This window comes from Ranitomeya imitator, chromosome 2, assembly GCF_032444005.1.
Source record: "Ranitomeya imitator isolate aRanImi1 chromosome 2, aRanImi1.pri, whole genome shotgun sequence".
NCBI lineage: Eukaryota > Metazoa > Chordata > Amphibia > Anura > Dendrobatidae > Ranitomeya > Ranitomeya imitator.
This window is the reverse complement of record NC_091283.1, coordinates 378,360,068-378,384,154: the sequence shown is the minus strand read 5'-3', so window position 1 is coordinate 378,384,154 and position 24,087 is coordinate 378,360,068. Positions and strand designations below refer to the sequence as shown.

The 24,087-nt window shown below is 43.3% G+C and overlaps 1 protein-coding gene across 1 annotated transcript in view; it reads right to left on the bottom strand.

Moving 5' to 3' along the window:
• LOC138666619 (oocyte zinc finger protein XlCOF22-like) overlaps positions 1-12,285 on the bottom strand; it is a 39,576-nt gene extending 27,291 nt beyond the window's left edge. The window contains exon 1 of the mRNA XM_069754817.1: positions 12,205-12,285. Within this exon, the coding sequence (XP_069610918.1) occupies positions 12,205-12,285 (81 nt within the window). The remainder of the gene's footprint in view (positions 1-12,204) is intronic.
• Between the last annotated feature and the right edge of the window lie 11,802 nt (positions 12,286-24,087).

Sequence of the window (24,087 nt, the reverse complement as noted above, 5' to 3'; positions counted from 1 at the left end):
AGAGTGCTGTTCAAACTGTCAGATCACCGATCTGTGATGTCCCCCCATGGGACAAAGTAAAAAAGTTTAAAAAAAAATTTTCCAAATGTGTTAAAACAAAATAAAAAAAAAAATTCCTAAATAATGAAAAAAAATATATATATATTATTCCCATAAATACATTTCTTTATCTAAATTAAAAAAAAACAATAAAAGTACACATATTTAGTATCGCCGTGTCCGTAACGGCCCGACCTATAAAACTGGCCCACTAGTTAACCCCTTCAGTAAACACCGTAAGAAAAAAAAAAACATGGCAAAAAACAACGCTTTATTATCATACCGCCGAACAAAACATACTAGATACCCCTCTATCTGTGGTGACAGTATCATGTTTCTCTCCTTCTACGTGTACCTGGGGTCGACCTGCTTGAGTTGCGATGCGAACCGCCGGCCATGCTCCGGCGCGTGCGCATTGGAACATTGTGGGCAGAGACATCTGCCCTTCCATAACTATTACCACTTTCTGCGCAGGCGCGGGCGGCATTTCACCTCCGGACACGTCACATCCGGTCCACGGCGGCGCACACGTGCGGCGCATTCTGATCACCGGCATCTGCATAAAAGGATACATTTTCTCCAGGGTAAGCACTTCCCCCTGACGAAGCGGTCCGTGTAACCGCGACACGCGTTGGGTCCTCCCTCGTGTCGGTCCTGCTCCACATGTGGCTGCGTGTTTATTGTTCCTATTGAAGGTGACTATATGGCTGTTGTTGTACCATTTGTGGGGGCCTAGGGGTCTTTCTGCAGCGTGTGCCCAGGTATTGTGGTCCCTGCTCACACCTCACAGGGTGGATACGGCACTATTAAATGTCTTAGGCATCTGCACTCCAGACGCTATAGTCGTTTAGGCTCTCTAGGGGCTCCTATTTGAGGGGGTTGGGCGCGTTGTCCTCCTTCTCCCTCTCCCCTCTGAGCTTTCTTGTGGGGCATTTGGGCCCAGACCCTCTGGATGCCCGGTTCTTTATGGTATTGTTTCACGTGATACTATATGGTACCTTATTTTTGAACGCAGCCTGCTTTACATTCACATGTTTTATGCAGCATGTATACAGTTAGGGCCAGAAATATTTGGACAGTGACACAATTTTCGCGAGTTGGGCTCTGCATGCCACCACATTGGATTTGAAATGAAACCTCTACAACAGAATTCAAGTGCAGATTGTAACGTTTAATTTGAAGGGTTGAACAAAAATATCTGATAGAAAATGTAGGAATTGTACACATTTCTTTACAAACACTCCACATTTTAGGAGGTCAAAAGTAATTGGACAAATAAACATAACCCAAACAAAATATTTTTATTTTCAATATTTTGTTGCAAATCCTTTGGAGGCAATCACTGCCTTAAGTCTGGAACCCATGGACATCACCAAACGCTGGGTTTCCTCCTTCTTAATGCTTTGCCAGGCCTTTACAGCCGCAGCCTTCAGGTCTTGCTTGTTTGTGGGTCTTTCCGTCTTAAGTCTGGATTTGAGCAAGTGAAATGCATGCTCAATTGGGTTTAGATCTGGAGATTGACTTGGCCATTGCAGAATGTTCCACTTTTTGGCACTCATGAACTCCTGGGTAGCTTTGGCTGTATGCTTGGGGTCATTGTCCATCTGTACTATGAAGCGCCGTCCAATCAACTTTGCAGCATTTGGCTGAATCTGGGCTGAAAGTATATCCCGGTACACTTCAGAATTCATCCGGCTACTCTTGTCTGCTCTTATGTCATCAATAAACACAAGTGACCCAGTGCCATTGAAAGCCATGCATGCCCATGCCATCACGTTGCCTCCACCATGTTTTACAGAGGATGTGGTGTGCCTTGGATCATGTGCCGTTCCCTTTCTTCTCCAAACTTTTTTCTTCCCATCATTCTGGTACAGGTTGATCTTTGTCTCATCTGTCCATAGAATACTTTTCCAGAACTGAGCTGGCTTCTTGAGGTGTTTTTCTGCAAATTTAACTCTGGCCTGTCTATTTTTGGTATTGATGAATGGTTTGCATCTAGATGTGAACCCTTTGTATTTACTGTCATGGAGTCTTCTCTTTACTGTTGACTTAGAGACAGATACACCTACTTCACTGAGAGTGTTCTGGACTTCAGTTGATGTTGTGAACGGGTTCTTCTTCACCAAATTAAGTATGCGGCGATCATCCACCACTGTTGTCATCCGTGGACGCCCAGGCCTTTTTGAGTTCCCAAGCTCACCAGTCAATTCCTTTTTTCTCAGAATGTACCCAACTGTTGATTTTGCTACTCCAAGCATGTCTGCTATCTCTCTGATGGATTTTTTATTTTTTTTCAGCCTCAGGATGTTCTGCTTCACCTCAATTGAGAGTTCCTTTGACCGCATGTTGTCTGCTCACAGCAACAGCTTCCAAATGCAAAACCACACACCTGGAATCCACCCCTGACCTTTTAACTACTTCATTGATTACAGGTTAACGAGGGAGACGCCTTCAGTGTTAATTGCAGCCCTTAGAGTCCATTGTCCAATTACTTTTGGTCCCTTGAAAAAGAGGACGCTATGCATTACAGAGCTATGATTCCTAAACCCTTTCTCTGATTTGGATGTGGAAACTATCATATTGCAGCTGGGAGTGTGCACTTTCAGCCCATATTATGTATATAATTGTATTTCTGAACATGTTTTTGTAAACAGCTAAAATAACAAAACTTGTGTCACTGTCCAAATATTTCTGGCCCTAACTGTATATATATATTTATGAGCTTTATGGACCTGACGGGGGGAGTTCTGTTGTATTGTTTTTATTGTTGTGTTACCCATTAAAGTTGTTCCTTTTTGATACGTATCAGGTGGTGTGCAAACATTTGTTGAGTGGCTTCTCTTCTTGTTGCTTTGTGTACCATATTCTAGCCACTTGTTCTGCACCCCCACCCACGTTGCATTAACACGAATTTAGGAGTGCGCCAGCTGTTGTGCTATGTTGTACAAAAAGTGGAAGAACACGCGATCAAAAAGACAGATATAAATAACCATGGTACCGCTGAAAGCGTCATCTTGTCCCACAAAAATTGAGCCGCCATACAGCATCATCAGCAAAAAAATAAAAAAGTTACAGTCCTGAGAATAAAGCGATGCAAAAATAATTATTTTTTCTATAAAATAGTTTTTATCGTATAAAAGCGCCAAAACATAAAAAAAATCATATAAATGAGGTATTGCTGTAATCGTACTGACCCAAAGAATAAAACTGCTTTTTCAATTTTACCAAACGCGGAACGGTATAAACGCCTCCCCCAAAAGAAATTCATGAATAGCTGGTTTTTGGTCATTCTGCCTCACAAAAATCGGAATAAAAAGCGATCAAAAAATGTCACGTGCCCGAAAGTGTTACCAATAAAAACATCAACTCGTCCCGCAAAAAACAAGACCTTACATGACTCTGTGGACTAAAATGTGGAAAAATTATAGCTCTTAAAGTGTGGTAACGCAAAAAATATTTTTTGCAATAAAAAGCGTCTTTCAGTGTGTGACGGCTGCCAATCATAAAGATCCGCTAAAAAACAGCTATAAAAGTAAATCAAACTACCTTAGTTAGGGAAAAATTAAAAAAATTTATTTATTTCCATTTTCCCATTAGGGCTAGGGTTAGGGCTAGGGTTAGGGTTAAGGCTAGGGTTAGGGTTAGGGCTAGGGTTAGGGTTAGGGCTAGGGTTAGGGCTAGGGTTAGGGCTAGGGTTAGGGTTAGGGCTAGGGCTACAGTTAGGGTTGGGGCTAAAGTTAGGGTTAGGGTTGGGGCTAAAGTTACGGTTAGGGTTTAGATTACATTTACAGTTGGGAATAGGGTTGGGATTAGGGGTGTGTCAGGGTTAGAGGTGTGGTTAGGGTTACTGTTGGGATTAGGGTTAGGGGTGTGTTTGGATTAGGGTTTCAGTTATAATTGGGGGGTTTCCACTGTTTAGGCACATCAGGGGCTCTCCAAACGCGACATGGCGTCCGATCTCAATTCCAGCCAATTCTGCGTTGAAAAAGTAACACAGTGCTTCTTCCCTTCCTAGCTCTCCCGTGCGCCCAAACGGGTTTACCCCAACATATGCAGTATCAGCGTACTCAGGACAAATAGGACAACAACTTTTGGGGTCAAATTTCTCCTCTTACCCCCAGGAAAATACAAAACTGGGGGCTAAAAAATAATTTTGGGGGGAAAGTTTTTTTTTAATTATTTTCACGGCTCTGCGTTACAAACTGTAGTGAAACACTTGAGGGTTCAAAGCTCTCACAACACATCTAGATAAGTTCCTTAGGGGGTCTAGTTTCCAAAATGGTGTCACTTGTGGGGGTTTCTACTGTTTAGGTACATTAGGGGCTCTGCAAACGCAATGTGACACCGTGACACCTGCAGACCATTCCATCTAAATCTGCATTCCAAATGGAGCTCCTTCCCTTCCGAGCCCTCCCATGCGCCCAAACGGTGGTTCCCCCTACATATGGGGTATCAGCGCACTCAGGACAAATTGGACAACAAATTTTGGGGTCCAATTTCTCCTGTTACCCTCGGGAAAATACAAAACTGGGGGCTAAAAAATAATTTTTGTGGAAAAAAATTTTTGTTTTATTTTTACGGCTCTGCATTATAAACTTCTGTGAAGCCCTTGGTGGGTCAAAGCGCTCACCACACATCTAGATAAGTTCCTTAGGGGGTCTACTTTCTAAAATGGTGTCACTTGTGGGGGGTTTCTACTGTTTAGGTACATTAGGGGCTCTGCAAACGCAATGTGACACCTGCAGACCATTCCATCTAAGTCTGCATTCCAAATGGCGCTCCTTCCCTTCTAAGCCCTCCCATGCGCCCAAACAGTGGTTCCCCCCACATATGGTGTATCATCGCACTTGTGGGGGGTTTCAATGTTTAGGCACATCAGTGGCTCTCTAAACGCAACATGGCGTCCCATCTCAATTCCTGTCAATTTTGCATTGAAAAGTCAAACGGCGCTCCTTCCCTTCCGAGCTCTCCCATGCGCCCAAGCAGTGGTTTACCCCCACATATAGGGTATCAGCGTACTCAGGACAAATTGTACAACAACTTTTGGGGTCCATTTTCTCCTGTTACCCTTGGTAAAATAAAACAAATTGGAGCTGAAGTAAATTTTTTGTGAAAAAAAGTTAAATGTTCATTTTTATTTAAACATTCCAAAAATTCCTGTGAAGCACCAGAAGGGTTAATAAACTTATTGAATATGGTTTTGAGGACCTTGAGGGGTGCAGTTTTTAGAATGGTGTCACACTTGGGTATTTTCTATCATATAGACCCCTCAAAATGACTTCAAATGAGATGTGGTCCCTAAAAAAAAAAATGGTGTTGTAAAAACGAGAAATTGCTGGTCAACTTTTAACCCTTATAACTCCCTAACAAAAAAAAAAATTTTGGTTCCAAAATTGTGCTGATGTAAAGTAGACATGTGGGAAATGTTACTTATTAAGTATTTTGTGTGACATATCTCTGTGATTTAATTGCATAAAAATTCAAAGTTGGAAAATTGCGAAATTTTCATAATTTTCGCCAAATTTCAGTTTTTTTCACAAATAATCGCAGGTACTATCAAAGAATTTTTACCACTATCATGAAGTACAATATGTCACGAGAAAACATTGTCAGAATCACTGGGATCCGTTGAAGCGTTCCAGATTTATAACCTCATAAAGGGACAGTGGTCAGAATTGTAAAAATTGGCCCGGTCATTAACGTGCAAACCACCCTTGGGGGTAAAGGGGTTAATAGTGATGAGCGAATAGTGAAATATTTAGATTTGGGAAAATGATCACAAACAATTTCTAATATACATGTATTCGTACAGAATAACTAATCCAACGCAAGTCAATGGGAAAGCAGAATATTTTTTTGCTGCACACAACAAACCGGTCTGAGGGCCTGAGTAAAAAGCTGAAATGGATGAGAAAGTGCTAAACCTACATGGGAAAAGCATGGAGAAGATGCCTGCATGCCTTTCTGACTCACATACAGTGGGGGGGAAAGTATTTAGTCAGCCACATAAAAAGATGAAAGAGGCCTGTAATTGAGATCATAGGTAGACCACAACTATGAGAGTCAAAATGAGAAAACAAATCCAGAAAATCACCTTGTCTGATTTGCCAAGATTTATTTTGCAAACTATAGTGGAAAAGAAATATTTGGTCATTAACCCATTACTTGCCAAATTAGCAATTTTCATTTTTTTTTATGACATATTTTTAATGATTTGGGTCCTAATGAATTAGAAACATAATTTGCAAAATTTTTAAAAGTACAGATTTTTCAGAAAAGGGTGTCCCAATATACAATTAAAAATGACAATGACATGATTTCCTATTTTGAAAACATTCATTTTACAAAACACAACACAAAGAATTGGACCTAATTATAAAAATTATAAAATCATAGCTGCTAAAAGCTAAAGATTAGGTGTCCCAAAAAAAGGATATTGGTAGATAATGGATTAATAGTGATGAGCGAAAATACTTGTTATTCGAGATTTCTCAAGCATGCTCGGGGGTCCTCCGAGTATTTTTTAGTGCTCGGAGATTTAGTTTTTCTTGCCGCAGCTGAAGGATTTACATCTGATAGCCAGCATAAGTACATGTGAGGGTTGCCTGGTTGCTAGGGAATCCCCACATGTACTTATGCTAGCTATCAGATGTAAATCATTCAGCTGCGGCGATGAAAACTAAATCTCCGAGTACTAAAAAATACTCGGAGGACCCCAGAGCATGCTTGAGAAATCTCGCGTAACGAGTATATTCGCTTATCACTAATCATTAACAAAAGTTCATCACAATATTTTGTTATGCATCCTTTTTGTTGGCAATGACTAAGGTCAAATGTTTTCTGTAAGTCTTCACAAGGTTGGCACACACTGTTGGTGGTATGTTGGCCTATTCCTCAATGTCTCTCCTCTAGAGCAATGATGTGGGCAATACGGACTTTCAACTCCCTCCAAAGGTTTTCTATGGGGTTGAGATCTGGAGACTGGCTAGGCCACTCCAGGACCTTCCGATCCTTCTTATGAAGCCACTCCTTCATTGCCTTGGCAGTGTGTTTGGGATCATTATCATTCTGAAAGACCCATCCATGTTTCATCTTCAATGCCCTTGCTGATGGAAGGAGGTTTGCACTCAAAATCTCAGGATACATGGCCCTATACATTCTTTCATGTACATGGATCAGTTGCTCTGTTCCATTTGCAGAGAAACAGCCCCAAAGCATGATGTTGCCACCCCCATGCTTCACAGTAGGTATGGTGTTCTTTGGATGCAACTCAGCATTCTGTCTCCTCCAAACATGACAAGTTTTTTATCTACCAAACAGTTTTACTTTGGTTTCATGATACCATATGACATTCATCCAATACTTTCCAACACTCTGGATAATACAAATGCTCTCTAGCAAACTTCAGACGGGTCCGGACATGTACTGCCTTAAGCAGGGGAACACGTCTGGCACTGCAGGATCTGAGTCCATGGCGGCGTAGTGTGTTACTGATGGTAGCCTTTGTTAAGGTGGTCCTAACTCTATGCAGGTCATTCACTAGGTGGTTCTCGGATTTTTGCTCATGTTCTTGTGATCATTTTGACCCCACGGGGTGAGATCTTGCGTGGTGCCCCAGATCAAGGCAGATTATCAGTGGTCTTGTATGTCTTCCATTTTCTTATTATTTCTCCCACAGTTGATTTAATCACACCAAGCTGCTTGCTTATTGCTGATTCAGTCTTGCCAGCCTGGTGCAGGGCTACAATTTTGTTTCTGGTGTCATAGTAACATAGTAACATAGTTAGTAAGGCCGAAAAAAAGACATTTGTCCATCCAGTTCAGCATATATTCCATCATAATAAATCCCCAGATCTACGTCCTTCTACAGAACCTAATAATTGTATGATACAATATTGTTCTGCTCCAGGAAGACATCCAGGCCTCTCTTGAACCCCTTGACTGAGCTCGCCATCACCACCTTCTCAGGCAAGCAATTCCAGATTCTCACTGCCCTAACGTAAAGAATCCTCTTCTATGTTGGTGGAAAAACCATCTCTCCACCAGACGCAAAGAATGCCCCCTTGTGCCCGTCACCTTCCTTGGTATAAACAGATCCTCAGCGAGATATTTGTATTGTCCCCTTATATACTTATACATGGTTATTAGATCGCACCTCAGTCGTCTTTTTTCTAGACTAAATAATCCTAATTTCGCTAATCTATCTGGGTATTGTAGTTCTCCCATCCCCTTTATTAATTTTGTTGCCCTCCTTTGTACTCTCTCTAGTTCCATTATATCCTTCCTGAGCACCGGTGCCCAAAACTGGACACAGTACTCCATGTGCGGTCTAACTAGGGATTTGTACAGAGGCAGTATAATGCTCTCATCATGTGTATCCAGACCTCTTTTAATGCACCCCATGATCCTGTTTGCCTTGGCAGCTGCTGCCTGGCACTGGCTGCTCCAGGTAAGTTTATCATTAACTAGGATCCCCAAGTCCTTCTCCCTGTCAGATTTACCCAGTGGTTTCCCGTTCAGTGTGTAATGGTGATATTGATTCCTTCTTCCCATGTGTATAACCTTACATTTATCATTGCTAAACCTCATCTGCCACCTTTCAGCCCAAGTTTCCAACTTATCCAGATCCATCTGTAGCAGAATACTATCTTCTCTTGTATTAACTGCTTTACATAGTTTTGTATCATCTGCAAATATCGATATTTTACTGTGTAAACCTTCTACCAGATCATTAATGAATATGTTGAAGAGAACAGGTCCCAATACCGACCCCTGCGGTGCCCCACTGGTCACAGCGACCCAGTTAGAGACTATACCATTTATAACCACCCTCTGCTTTTAATCACTAAGCCAGTTACTAACCCATTTACACACATTTTCCCCCAGACCAAGCATTCTCATTTTGTGTACCAACCTCTTGTGCGGCACGGTATCAAACGCTTTGGAAAAATCGAGATATACCACGTCCAATGACTCACCGTGGTCCAGCCTATAGCTTACCTCTGCATAAAAACTGATTAGATTGGTTTGACAGGAGCGATTTCTCATAAACCCATGCTGATATGGAGTTAAACAGTTATTCTCATTGAGATAATCCAGAATAACATCCCTCAGAAATCCTTCAAATATTTTACCAACAATAGAGGTTAGACTTACTGGCCTATAATTTCCAGGTTCACTTTTAGAGCCCTTTTTGAATATTGGCACCACATTTGCTATGCGCCAGTCCTGCGGAACAGACCCCGTCGCTATAGAGTCCCTAAAAATAAGAAATAATGGTTTATCTATTACATTACTTAGTTCTCTTAGTACTCGTGGGTGTATGCCATCCGGACCCGGAGATTTATCTATTTTAATCTTATTTAGCCGCTTTCACACCTCTTCTTGGGTTAGATTGGTGACCCTTAATATAGGGTTTTCATTGTTTCTTGGGATTTCACCTAGCATTTCATTTTCCACCGTGAATACCGTGAAGAAGGTGTTTAATATGTTAGCTTTTTCCTCGTCATCTACAACCATTCTTTCCTCACTATTTTTTAAGGGGCCTACATTTTCAGTTTTTATTCTTTTACTATTGATATAGTTGAAGAATAGGGTTGAGCAACTTTTACTTTTATAGGATCGGGTCGGGTTTCACGAAACCCGACTTTCTCAAAAGTCGGGTCGAGTGAAATCGGCCGATCCTATAGAAAAGTCAGAGTCGGGGTCGGCCGAAACACGAAACCCAATGCAGTGCATTGGGTTTCTAATGGTTCCCAGAGTCTGAAGGAGAGGAAACTCTCCTTCAGGCCCTGGGATCCATATTTAAGTGTAAAATAAAGAATTAAAATAAAAAATATTGCTATACTCACCCTCTGACGCGCCCTGGTACTAACCGGCAGCCTTCCTTCTTTAGAATCAGCGCGTGAAAGACCTTAGATGACGTCGCGGCTTGTGATTGGTCGCGCGACCGCCCATGTGACCGCTCACGCGACCAATCACAAGCCGCGACGTCACCGAAGGTCCTTCAAGCGCTGATTCTTAGGAAGGAAGGCTGCCGGAAAGAAGCAGGGCGTGTCCGAGGGTGAGTATATACCTAATAGGAATATACTCACCCTCGGACGCGCCCTGCTTCTTTCCGGCAGCCTTCCTTCCTAAGAATCAGCGCTTGAAGGACCTTCGATGACGTCGCGGCTTGTGATTGGTCGCATGAGCGGTCACATGGGCGGTCGCGCGACCAATCACAAGCCGCGACGTCATCTAAGGTCTTTCACGCGCTGATTCTAAGGAAGGAAGGCTGCCGGTTAGTACCAGGGCGCGTCAGAGGGTGAGTATAGCAATATTTTTTATTTTAATTCTTTATTTTACACTTAAATATGGATTCCAATACCGATTTCCGATATTGCAAACATATCGGAACTCGGTATCGGAATTCCGATACCAGATTCAGAAGATCGCCGACCTCATGGCCGACCCCACACAGGGGTCGGGTCGGGTTTCATGAAACCCGACTTTGCCAAAAGTCGGCGACTTCTGAAAATGGCCGACCCGTTTTGCTCAACCCTATTGAAGAACAGTTTGGGATTAGTTTTAGTCTCCTTAGCAATGTGCTTTTCTGTTTCCTTTTTGGCAGCTTTAATTAGTTTTTTAGATAAAGTATTTTTCTCCCTATAGTTTTTTAGAGCTTCAATGGTGCCATCCTGCTTTAGTAGTGCAAATGCTTTCTTTTTACTGTTAATTGCCTGTCTCACTTCTTTGTTTAGCCACATTGGGTTTTTCCTATTTCTAGTCCTTTTATTTCCACAAGGTATAAACCGCTTACAGTGTCTGTTTAGGATGTTCTTAAACACTTTCCATTTATTATCTGTATTCTTATTTCTGAGGATATTGTCCCAGTCTACCAGATTAAGGGCATCTCTAAGCTGGTCAAACTTCGCCTTCCTAAAGTTCAGTGTTTTTGTGACTCCCTGACAAGTCCGCCTAGTGAAAGACAGGTGAAACTGTACAATATTGTGGTCGCTATTTCCTAGATGCCCGACCACCTGCAGATTTGTTATTCTGTCAGGTCTATTAGATAGTATTAGGTCTAAAAGTGCTGCTCCTCTGGTTGGATTCTGCACCAATTGTGAAAGATAATTTTTCTTGGTTATTAGCAGAAACCTGATGCCTTTATGGGTTTCACAGGTTTCTGTTTCCCAGTTAATATCCGGGTAGTTAAAGTCCCCCATAACCAGGACCTCATTATGGGTTGCAGCTTCATCTAACTGCTTTAGAAGTAGACTTTCCATGATTTCTGTTATATTTGGGGGTTTGTAACAGACCCCAATGAGAATTTTGTTACCATTTTTCCCTCCATGAATTTCGACCCATATGGACTCGACATCCTCATTCCCTTCGCTAATATCCTCCCTTAAAGTGGACTTTAGACAAGACTTTACATAGAGACAAACCCCTCCTCCTCTCTGATTTTTACGATCCTTTCTAAACAGACTGTAACCCTGTAAGTTAACTGCCCAGTCATAGCTTTCATCTAACCATGTCTCGGTTATTCCCACTATGTCAAAGTTACCTGTAGATATTTCTGCTTCTAGTTCTTCCATCTTGTTTGTCAGGCTTCTGGCGTTTGCGAGCATGCAGTTTAGAGGATTTTGTTTTGTTCCAATCTCCTCGCTGTGGATTGCTTTAGAAATGTTCTTACCTCCCTTCTGAGTATGTTTTCCTGGGTCTTCTTTGTTCGAGTCTAATGTTTTTCTTCCCGTCCCCTTTTCTTCTAGTTTAACGCCCTCCTGATGAGTGTAGCGAGTCTTCTGGCGAATGTGTGTTTCCCAGGTTTGTTGAGGTGTAGTCCGTCTCTGGCGAGGAGTCAAGTAATTCACAAGTAATTCACACCGTGGTCCAGAAATCTGAATCCTTGTTGTCTGCACCATCGTCTTAGCCAGTTGTTTGCATCAAGGATCCTGTTCCATCTCCTGGTGCCATGCCCGTCTACTGGAAGGATAGAAGAAAAAACTACCTGTGCATCCAGTTCCTTTACTTTCTTCCCCAACTCTTCAAAGTCCTTGCAGATTGTCGGTAGGTCCTTCCTTGCTGTGTCATTGGTGCCAACATGTATCAGAAGAAATGGGTGGACGTCCTTGGAGCTGAAGAGCTTTGGTATCCTATCGGTCACATCCTTGATCATCGCACCTGGAAGGCAGTGTCTTTTGACAGCTCTTTGGTCTTCACCATAGTGGAGTTTGGAGCGTGAATGTTTAAGGTTGTGGACATGAGTCTTTTATACTGATAAGTTCAAACAGGTGCCATTACTACAGGTAATGAGTGGAGGACAGAGGAGCCTCTTAAAGAAGAAGTTACAGGTCTGTGAGAGCCAGAAATCTTGCATGTTTTCAGGTGACCAAATACTTATTTTCCACCATAATTTGCAAAATAAATCTTGCAAAATCAGACAAGGTGATTTTCTGGATTTGCTTTCTAATTTTCACTCTTATAGTTGTGGTCTACCTATGATATCAATTACAGGCCTCTCTCATCTTTTTAAGTGGGAGAACTTGCACAATTGCTGGCTGACTAAATACTTTTTTCCCCCACTGTATGGTATCTGTCAATAATGTTGTCAGACTATTGCGCCGGTTTTATGGATTTATAAGAAAACCTACCTAACCAAAATATTTTTTTTAAAGAGAAAAATGCTAAGAAACATTTTTTTCCCATCATAATTACATGTAAATTAAAAAAAATTATACCTCCCCTTTAGCATAAGTTGACACAGATCGTTTTGGCTTTAAATTTTCCTTCTACATTTGGAAGGTCCCTCCCTCAGTCAAAATTGTTAGCTAGATAGTGGAATACATATTCCCCAGCACTTTACAATTCCAGCTAAAACATGCGCATTTGAATTTTGGACTTCTCCAGCCACCACTACCTCGTCCAAAGCCATGTCAATATACAGTCCTTGTTGACATTTTCAGAGGGCCAGCAGGTGCCATGAAACCAGAGTTTTGTGAGCTCCACAGTTCGCTTTGGCCACCGGATCCCAATGGAGCCACTGTCATCGCAGGTGAAGCCACTGTAAGGCGAATATAATACGGGAGTTGGGGGAACTGTATGGTCAATGTCAGTAAATTGGATTCTACCAGACACCAAAAACATTAGAATTAAATTCTGAATACAGTACATGCTAGCGAGGGCCTGTATTGTGGTCAGTCTGTCAGGCCTGAAACCCATATCAGGAACATGTGCAAGCCTCATTCTACTTAGAAGCAGCCTCCTCTAGGGAAAGATACAGGAGTACTATTGACCAATCTGCAGACGCCTATGCACTTGTTCTGGAAACTACCCAACCAGGCAGAATTTTTTTTTTTTTCATGGTTTTGAGCAACAATGGAGTAATTACAGGATATGTCCCAGAGAGTACCAAGGTCTGTGGAGTGTATTACTCAGATGACAGGCAGTACTAAAGAGCTCAGGTAAAGGCCTTAGCGTGGCAATGAACATGTTCCAATATGTGTAAGGCTGGGTTCACATTGCGTTATGGTGGTACCTTAAACGGACTACGTTACACCGCGGCATAACGCGGTGTAACATAGTCCATTAACGCCGCCATTGAAAGCAATGTCGGACGCATCGCTAGCGCAAGCCCACAATGGGCGTGCGCTAGGGATGTGCCGTCATTGAGTGACGGACCCTGAGACGCGGGCTGCAGCATTTCCGGGTCCGTCACTGCTAGCGCAGATAGAGCTAGCAGATGCTCTATCTGCACTAGCGTGATGCAAACGCCGGCACTTGCGTTACAGCAGCCCGTTAGCATATGTGTTGAACTGGCTTCTGCTAACGCAGTGTGAACCCAGCCTAAGGCTACGGCCTGAATAGGTCTGTGGAGCGTATTCATCCAGTCTCTTTGACATGATTAAAATGTACAGAAACTGGCCAATACCCCACCACCATTTTTTTAAAAAGAAAATTTATAAGATTAAAAGGAAGCGATAGTTTAACCCCTTAGCGACCGCCGATACGCCTTTTAACGGCGGCCGCTAAGGGTACTTAAACCACAGCGCCGTTAATTAACGGCGCTGTGGAAAAAGTCCATAGCGCCCCCCAGAGGCTGATTTTCTCCGGGGTCTCGGCTGCCGGGGGTAGCCGAGACCCCAGAGAACATGATTCGGGGGGTTTTTAACCCACCCCGCATTTGCGATCGCCGGTAATTAACCGTTTACCGGCGATCGCAAAAAAAAAAAAGCGATCTCTTTTTAATTTTTCTGTCCTCCGATGTGATCGCACATCGGAGGACAGAGAAAAGGGGTCCCAGGTGGCCCCTCAATACTCACCTAGCTCCCCCGATGCTCCTCGTGTCTCCCGGTGGGCGCCGCCATCTTCAAAATGGCGGGCGCATGCGCAGTGCGCCCGCCGGCCGGCACCGGGAGAATGATCGGGGTCGGTATTACCGACCCCTGTTTTGCGATCGCCGGTAATTAACTGTTTACCGGTGACCGCAAAAAAAACAAAAAAAGTAAAGTGTAATTCTCTGTCCTCTGATGTGATCGCACATCAGAGGACAGAGAAATAGGGGGATTCGGGGACCTTAGCATACTCACCTAGGTCCCTGGATCCTCTTGCTGCTCCTCCTGGCCGCCGGCAGAAGAACATGGCGGACGCATGCCCAGTGCGCCCGCCATCTGTCACCATCTGCCGGCCGGCAGGAGAACAGCAGTTGGGGCTAAAATTAGGGTTAGGGTTAGGGGTAGGGTTAGGGTTAGGGGTAGGGTTAGGGGTAGGGTTAGGGGTAGGGTTAGGGGTAGGGGTAGGGTTAGGGTTAGGGGTAGGGTTAGGGGTAGGGCTAGGGTTAGGACTAAATTTAGGGTTAGGGTTGGGGCTAAATTTAGGGTTAGGCTTCTTTCACACTTACGTCGGTACGGGGCCGTCGCAATGCGTCGGCCCGACATACCGACACACGTTGTGAAAATTGTGCACAACGTGGGCAGCAGCTGTAGTTTTTCAACGCATCCGCTGCCCAATCTATGTCCTGGGGAGGAGGGGGCGGAGTTACGGCCATGCATGCGCGGTCAGAAATGGCGGATGCGACGTACAAAAAAAGTTTCATTGAACTTTTTTTGTGCCGACGCTCCACCAAAACACAACTGATCCAGTGCACGACGGACGCGACGTGTGGCCATCCGTCACGATCCGTCGGCAATACAAGTCTATGGGCAAAAAACGCATCCTGCGGGCACATTTGCAGGATCCGTTTCTTGTCCAAAACGACGGATTGCGACGGAATTCCAAACGACGCAAGTGTGAAAGTAGCCTTAGGGTTAGGGTTAGGGTTGGGGCTAAGGTTAGGGCTAGGGTTGGGGCTAAAGTTAGGGTTAGAGCTGGGATTAGGGTTAGGGTTTGGATTAGGGTTGGTATTAGGGTTAGGGTTGGCATTAGGGTTACGCTTGGGATTAGGGTTAGGTTTGGGATTAGGGTTAAGGTTAGGGTTGTGATTAGGGGTGTATTGGGATTAGGGTTAGGTTTGAGGCTAGGGTTGAGATTAGGATTAGGGGTGTGTTGGATTTAGGGTTTTGATTAGGGTTATGGTTAGGGTTGACATTAGGGTTGTTTTGGGGTAAGGGTTGTGATTATGTTTATGGTTAGTGATTAGGATTATGGATCAGGTTGGGATTAGGGTTAGGGGTGTGTTGGGGTTAGGGTTGGAGCTAGAATTGGGGGGTTTCCACTGTTTAGGTACATCAGGGGGTCTCCAAACACGACAGCCAATTTTGCGCTCAAAAAGTCAAATGGTGCTCCCTCCCTTCTGAGCTCTGCCGTGCGCCCAAACAGTGGGTTACCCCCACTTATGGGGCATCAGCGTACTCGGGATAAATTGGACAACAACTTCTGGGGTCCAATTTCTCTTGTTACCCTTGTGAAAATAAAAACTTGGGGGCTACAAAATCTTTTTTGTGAAAAAAATTTTTTTTATTTTCACGACTCTGCATTCTAAACTTCTGTGAAGCACTTGGGCATTCAAAGTTCTCACCACACATCTATATAAGTTCCTTGGGGGGTCTAGTTTCCAAAATGGGGTCACTTGTGGGGGGTTACTACAGTTTAGGTATATCAGGGGCTCTCCACTCGCAACATAATGCCCACAGACCATTCTATCAAAGTCTGCATTCCAAAAAGGCGCTCCTTCCCTTCCGAGCTCTGCTGTGCGCCCAAACAGTGGTTTACCCCCACATATGGCGCATCAGCGTAACCGGGATAAATAGGACAACAACTATTGCAGTCCAATTTCTCCTGTTACCCTTGTGAAAATAAAAACTTGGGGGCTACAATATCTTTTTTGTGGAAAAAAAAATATTTTTTATTTTCACGACTCTGCATTATAAACTTCTGTGAAGCACTTGGGCATTCAAGGTTCTCACCACACATCTAGATAAGTTCCATGGGGGGTCTAGTTTCCAAAATGGGGTCACTTGTGGGGGATTTCTACTGTTTAGGCACATCAGGGGCTCTCCAAACGCGACATGGCGTCCGATCTCAATTCCAGCCAATTCTACATTGAAAAAGTAAAACGGCACTCTTTCTCTTCCAAGCTCTGCGGTGCACCCAAACAGTGGTTTACCCCCACATATTGGGTATCGACGTACTCAGGAGAAATCGAACAACAACTTTAGTGGTCTAATTTCTCCTGTTACCCTTGTGAAAATAAAAATTTGTGGGCAAAAAGATCATTTTTGTAGAAAAAATGCAAATTTTTTTTTTCACGGCTCTACGTTATAAACTTCTGTGAAGCACATGGGGGTTCAAAGTGCTCGCCACACATCTAGATAAGTTCCTTAAGGGGTCTAGTTTCCAAAATGGGGTCACTTGTGGGGGATTTCTACTGTTTAGGCACATCAGGGGCTCTCCAAACGCGACATGGCGTCCAATCTCAATTCCAGCCAATTCTACATTGAAAAAGTAAAACGGCACTCCTTCTCTTCCAAGCTCTGCGGTGCGCCCTAACAGTAGTTTACCCCCACATATTGGGTATCAGCGTACTCAGGAGAAATTGCACAACAAGTTTTGTGGTCTAATTTCTCCTGTTACCCGTGTGAAAATAATAATTTGTGGGCAAAAATATCATTTCTGTAGAAAAAATGCGATTTTTTTTTTTCACGGCTCTACGTTATAAACTTCTGTGAAGCACATGGGGGTTCAAAGTGCTCGCCACACATCTAGATAAGTTCCTTAAGGGGTCTAGTTTCCAAAATGGTGTCACTTGTGGGGGGTTTCCACTGTTTAGGCACATCAGGGGCTCTCCAAACGCGACATAGCGTCCAATCTCAATTCCAGCCAATTCTACATTGAAAAAGTAAAACGGCGCTCCTTCACTTCCAAGCTCTGCGGTGCGCCCAAACAGTGGTTTACCCTCACATATGGGGTATCGACGTATTCAGGAGAAATCGCACAACAACTTTTGTGGTCTAATTTCTCCTGTTACCCTTGTGAAAATAAGAATTTGTGGGCGAAAAGATCATTTTTGTGTAAACAAAAGCGATTTTTTATTTTCACGGCTCTACGTTATAAACTTCTGTGAAGCACTTGGGGGTTCAAAGTGCTCACCACACATCTACATAAGTTCCTTAAGGGGTCTAGTTTCCAAAATGGTGTCACTTGTGGGGGGTTTCCACTGTTTAGGCACATCAGGGGCTCTCCAATCGCGACATAGCGTCCAATCTCAATTCCAGCCAATTCTACATTGAAAAAGTCAAACGGCGCTCCTTCACTTCCAAGCTCTGCGGTGCACCCAAACAGTGGTTTACCCCCACATATTGGGTATCGACGTACTCAGGAGAAATCGAACAACAACTTTAGTGGTCTAATTTCTCCTGTTACCCTTGTGAAAATAAAAACTTGTGGGCAAAAAGATCATTTTTGTAGAAAAAATGCAAATTTTTTTTTTCACGGCTCTACGTTATAAACTTCTGTGAAGCACATGGGGGTTCAAAGTGCTCGCCACACATCTAGATAAGTTCCTTAAGGGGTCTAGTTTCCAAAATGGTGTCACTTGTGGGGAGTTTCCACTGTTTAGGCACATCAGGGGCTCTCTAAACGTGACATGGCGTCCGATCTCAATTCCAGCCAATTCTGCATTGAAAAAGTCAAACGGCGCTCCTTCACTTCTAAGTTCTGCGGTGCGCCCTAACAGTGGTTTACCCCCACATATGGGGTATTGGCGTATTCAGGAGAAATTGCATAACAAAATTTATGGTTACATTTCTGTTTTTACACTTATGAAAATAAAAAAAATGGTTCTGAATTAAGATGTTTGCAAAAAAAAGTTAAATGTTCATTTTTTCCTTCCACATTGTTTCAGTTCCTGTGAAGCACGTAAAGGGTTAATAAACTTCTTGAATGTGGTTTTGAGAACCTTGAGGGGTGTAGTTTTTAGAATGGTGTCACACTTCATTATTTTCTATCATATAGACCCCTCAAAATGACTTCAAATGTGATGTGGTCCCTAAAAAAAAATGGTGTTGTAAAAATGAGAAATTGCTGGTCAACTTTTAACCCTTATAACTCCCTAACAAAAAAAAAAATTTGTTTCCAAAATTGTGCTGATGTAAAGTAGACATGTGGGAAATGTTATTTATTAACTATTTTTCGTGACATATCTCTCTGATTTAAGGGCATAAAAATACAAAGTTTGAAAATTGCAAAATTTTAAAAATTTTCGCCATATTTCCGTTTTTTTCATAAAAAATCACAAGTAATATCGAAGAAATGTTACCACTAACATGAAGTACAATATGTCACGAAAAAACAATCTCAGAATCAGCGGGATCCGTTGAAGCGTTCCAGAGTTATAACCTCATAAAGTGACAGTGGTCAGAATTGCAAAAATTGGCTCGGTCATTAAGTACCAAATTGGCTCTGTCACTAAGGGGTTAAATAAAGAAACAAGTCTCATTTAGGAGCCTGGAAAAATCTGGAATGGTCTTTGTCCAGCTTTGACAATGTAAAGTGCTAACGAACATGTATGCCCTATCTAACTCACAATTTGGGAAGAGAAATATATGCTGATGAGGGACAACTGAACGCTGCGCAGGGACAACAAACTGGATGTGGTTGCTGACTGTTGTGTCTGTGTAACTGCAGGTTATAGGCAAGAGGCATCAGCGCCTGCTTCCTGGAGAGCAGATCGGGAAGGACATAACACAGGGGAAAGGTCAGTGGTTTCACCCTCAGACACAGATTTTGTACCCAGGTGTTTCACCCACCTACTGGGGTGCTGCGTATGCCAGCAGTATATGGTGTATGACAACAGAGGTGTTATGTTGAATTTCCCTTTATAAAGGGATGTGTGGGTAAGATTTTCGAATATACAGCTCTGGCAAAAATTAAGAGACCACTGCAAAATGTTCAGTTTGTCTGATTTTTCTCTTTATAGGTATATTTTTGAGTAAATTGTAAATTGTTCTTTTAGTCTACAAACTTCTGACAATAAATAGCAATACATTTTGGTTTTTTTTCTGAAAAGGAGAAATGATCAACATTAATCCTCCCCCCGCCTCCCCCCCAGTGCTTTCAGATCTCAAATAATGGAAAGAAAACAAGTTCATAATCATTTAGAAACATCAACACTAATGTTTTAACTAAGGAAGAATTAAGAAATCAATATTTTGTGGAATAACCATGATTTTTAAAAACAGCTTTCATGCATCTTGGCATGCTTCCCACCAGTCTTTCACACTGCTCCTGGAGCAAAAATGTACTTTTTTTTGTGCGATGGTTGTGAGTATCCATCATCCTCTTGATTACATTCCAGAGGTTTTCAATGGAGTTCAGGTCTGGAGATTGGGCTGCCCATGACAGGGTTTTGATGTGGTGGTCTCTTAATTTTTGCCAGAGCTGTATATAGAGCAAGTTTCATTACTCATGTTATTATTCTGTGTAACGCTGAAACCTGAACATGTGTGTGGAGCATATTAATGCAATGATGTTCCACAATGTCCAAGTGCAGACCCAAAAATCAACATTAGGCAAACAGATACATGTTTACAGTATCTTTAAAGGGAACCTGTCAGCAGGATTATGCACAGTAACCTACAAAAATTGTCAGGTTGGTGCCGTTATACTGATTAAAATGATTCCTTGGTTGATGAAATCAGTCTTGTGGTTGTTCTTTAATCTTTAATTTCAGTTCTGTGTTAATGAGATTCCGTGTCTTAAGGTGGGAAGGTCCCTTTCTCATTCAAAATTGTTAGCTAGATAGTGGAATACACATTCCCCAGCACTTTACAATTCCAGCTAAAACATGCCCATTTGAATTTTGGACTTCTCCAGCCACCATTACCACGTCCACCGCCATGTCAATATGCGGTCCTCGATGACATTTTCAGAGGGCCAGCAGGTTATTCAGCTAGAGGAAAAAAAAAACAATTTGAAAATGGCACCCTCAGGGCCTGTGCATTAGCAACTATCGGTGTGTCTAGCAGTGATCCTGTAGCTGCTACTGCGAAAACTCCATCTTACTGGAGAAGAAAAAATTCCTCTTCCAAGATGGCGCCACTTGCGCAATAGCAGCTATCGGATTACAGCTACACACCGATAACTGCATAGCTGCTAATGAGTAGGCGTGGCAGGCACCATTTTCAAATTGTTTTTTTTTCTCTAGGTGAATAACCTGAATAAAATGTATTATTGGCACACAAGACATGCGATTTTGCTTCAGATCAGGTGCCACGGCTGGCACTATCATTTTAATCAGTATAACGAGTCCGACATGACACTGTCTGTAGGCTACTGTGCATAATCCTGCTGACAGGTTCCCTTTACAGATGCTGTGAGAAAGGAAACACAATAAAAAAATTATAATATAATATATAGAGATTGACAGTAAAAATGTGACCATTGCACAATGTAAAATGTTTCCAAAAATTACCCAAGGGGTCTGTATCATACATGCCGAAAGAGACCGTGATGGGGACCTCACAATACATTTTGCAGTTATTAGAATTGCTAGAGATAGGGAGTACAAGTTTCACCATTGCACAAGGTATAAAGGTTTACAAATTTAAAAACATTACCCACATGTGGTATACATATATGACCACTAATTACTTGTTGCAGAAGCAAGAGGAGTAGGACGTTATTTCCAGAACTAAATGGGTTTGGATTGTAAGGGATAGATGTTAAAACAACTTCCAAAAAAGAACAATTGGGCTGCATTTACGTTGAGTTGCTGTCATCCGTAGGGCTTGCAAAGTTGGAGGAAATTCAGCCCTTCTTCAATTTTAGAAGAGTCATTCTGTCTGCATTTTCCATTGACAGCCATGTGCGCCTATCTGTTATGATTGCACTGGCAGAACTAAAAACCCGTTCTGACAACACACTTGCGGAAGGGCATGGCAGCACCCCCAAGGCATACAAGGAGAGGTCGGGCTAGGTGTGCAGTTTGGACAAACAATAGCTAAGGGAACTGAAGAATCAGGAAGGATGCTGTATGGTCACTTAAGTACTCCTTCACCATCTTGGTCAACTTCTCCCTCCCTGTCATAGTTACACCTACAGATAGCCCTTGCTGATGTGACGGTTTCATGAAAATGTCCCCAGTTGGTGGACATTTCTCCCCCCACACCCCTGCCGAGATGCACCTGGTGTGCGTCTGCCTCCCCTGCAATCCCTGTGGGTGAAAAGAGCAGGTACCTCTGCCAGCAGCATTGTCTGAGGGTGATCATTTCAGCAACTCTTCAACGAAGGCACTAATCATAATAATAATTTTATTTATATAGCACCAACATATTCCACAGCGCTTTACACTATGGCATGCATGCACAAAAAAGGGCATGTCTGCCTCAGACATGAGGGACGGAAATTTCTCCTTGTACTGTAGGTCAAGAAAGGTGCACAACCAGTATTTCATGATGTACAGAATGTCTTTCACGAGAGGGTCTTGGAAAGGCATCTGGACATGAACTGTGCCATATGTGGCAGAATTCAAAGAGTCAAAGGTTCAGTGTCACCACTTGGATGAACACCAACCATCCTCTCCTCCTCACAATGCATCACCTCCTCCTCCTCTTCAGGCCATCTGTGCTGGACAGGCATGATGCTGGGATTGGAATATGAAAGGTTGAACTCCAGCATGTGGGCAGGTCACAAATCAGTCAGTGACAAGGCAAATTAAAGCCCTGCTACAGTGCAGTCAGACCGGCGAAAGCCTGAGAGGACTTTCAGAAATGAGCACTGACAGGGCACACCATGTCAAGTAGGTCCAGCAAGTCAGGGTATGTTTTTAAAAACCACTGTACAACCAAGTTCAGCACGTGGTCCATGCATGGAATGTGTACCAGCTTGCCGAGCTTTAAAGCCACCAAGTTACACCCATTATGGCACACAACCAGACCTGGTTGGAGGTTCAGTGGGGAGAGCCACTTATCGTTCTGGTCTTATATCCTTTTCCACAGCTCTGCTGCATTGTGAGCTTTTTCACCTAAACAGATGAACTTCAGCAGAGCGTGCTGCCACTTCACCAAGGCAGTGCTGTACAGCTCACAGCTGGGGAGTCATGGGAAGGTTAATTTAACTGAGGAGGAGGAGAGACAGGAACTAGAATATGAGGAAACTGAAGCCATGATGGAAGTTGGGCAAGATGTGTGATGTTCCAGCCTCTGACTCTGTCTCAGACTCCACCATGTTCACCCATTGTGCAGTCAGGGAAATGTTGTGTCAATGTCTATAAGAACTTGTCCACGTGTCAGTGCTTAGGTAGACCTACCTTGTGACTGCATTGGCCAGAGCATGGATGATATTATGTAACACGTGCTTATATAATGTGGGAAAAGCAGACCAGGAAAAATAGTGGTGGCTGGGAATCGAGTACTGTGGGGCTGCCACTGCCAAAAGGTCGTGGAAAAACGCAGTTCCCACAAGTCAGCACATCAACATTTTCAGGGCTAGCAATCTGGGTGTTTAGCATTTGGGACTGTGGGTGAATAGTTCTGCTTCCTGTGAAACGTGTGGGGCAGGGACAACTGAACACTGTGCTGGGACAAGGTGGATCTGGTTGCTGATTGTTGTGTCTGTGCAACTGCAGGTTGTGGGCAGGAGACATCAGCACCTGCTTCCTAAACAACACATTGGGAAGGCAGTAACACAGGGGAAGGGGCAGTGATTTCACCCTCAGGCACAGATTTTGTACCCAGGCATTCTGCCCACCTACTAGGATGCTTGGCTGCCATGTTCTTCTGTTTGCTGGTAGTGCTCAGGTTGGCAATGTTCTAGCCTCTTAGCTTGGTGTGGCAGATGCTGCAAATTACAGTTGTTTTGTCTGAAGAACACTTAGTATAAAACTGCCATACAAGCGAACAAAGCATCCTTGACCTGTTATCTACCTGAGTGGGGGGGCTCTGTCGAACAGTTGACAGAGTTTTCCCTCTGCACAAACCACTACCTCTTCTTGCCCGTTTTTGTGCCATGGATCCATCCCTCTCTGCCCTGCTGTGCTCGCTATGTGTGCCACCATGCTAGGTTGGATCAATGGCCTTATCATTGGCTACGTCTTCTTCCAATTCATCAATCTGATACTCCTGAGTTGCGACTTTAGGCTGAACTGATGGCAACTGTGTATCATGATTATCCTCCACCTCTTCAGATATGAATTGACCTTCCCCAGTGTGGCTTTCTCCTGGACGTGGGTGCTCAAATGTTTGTGCATCACTGCATTCCACCTCCTTATGATTCTCTTTAATAGTGCACGTTGAGATGCCTCAATAATTACAAGGGAACGTAAACAGTTTCTCAGAGTGGCCAGGATTGGGGTCATATGTCTCCTGGGACTCTTGATGAGGGAAGGAAGGAGGACCAGGTTGAGGATTGTGAGGCCCAGCCTCTTGGATACTGGAACTGGACCGTGCGGAAGACTTTGTGGTGGTCCTTGTTAACACACTGGATCCTTTGTCTGCCATTCAATCCACAACATCCTCGAACATGACTGGGTTTGACAGTGGTGTAGTGCGCAGACCAAAATTTGACAGGAAGCTGGAGCGACATAAACTCACCTTCTGATTTGTCTCACGGCCTTGGTGGGCACCACCACAT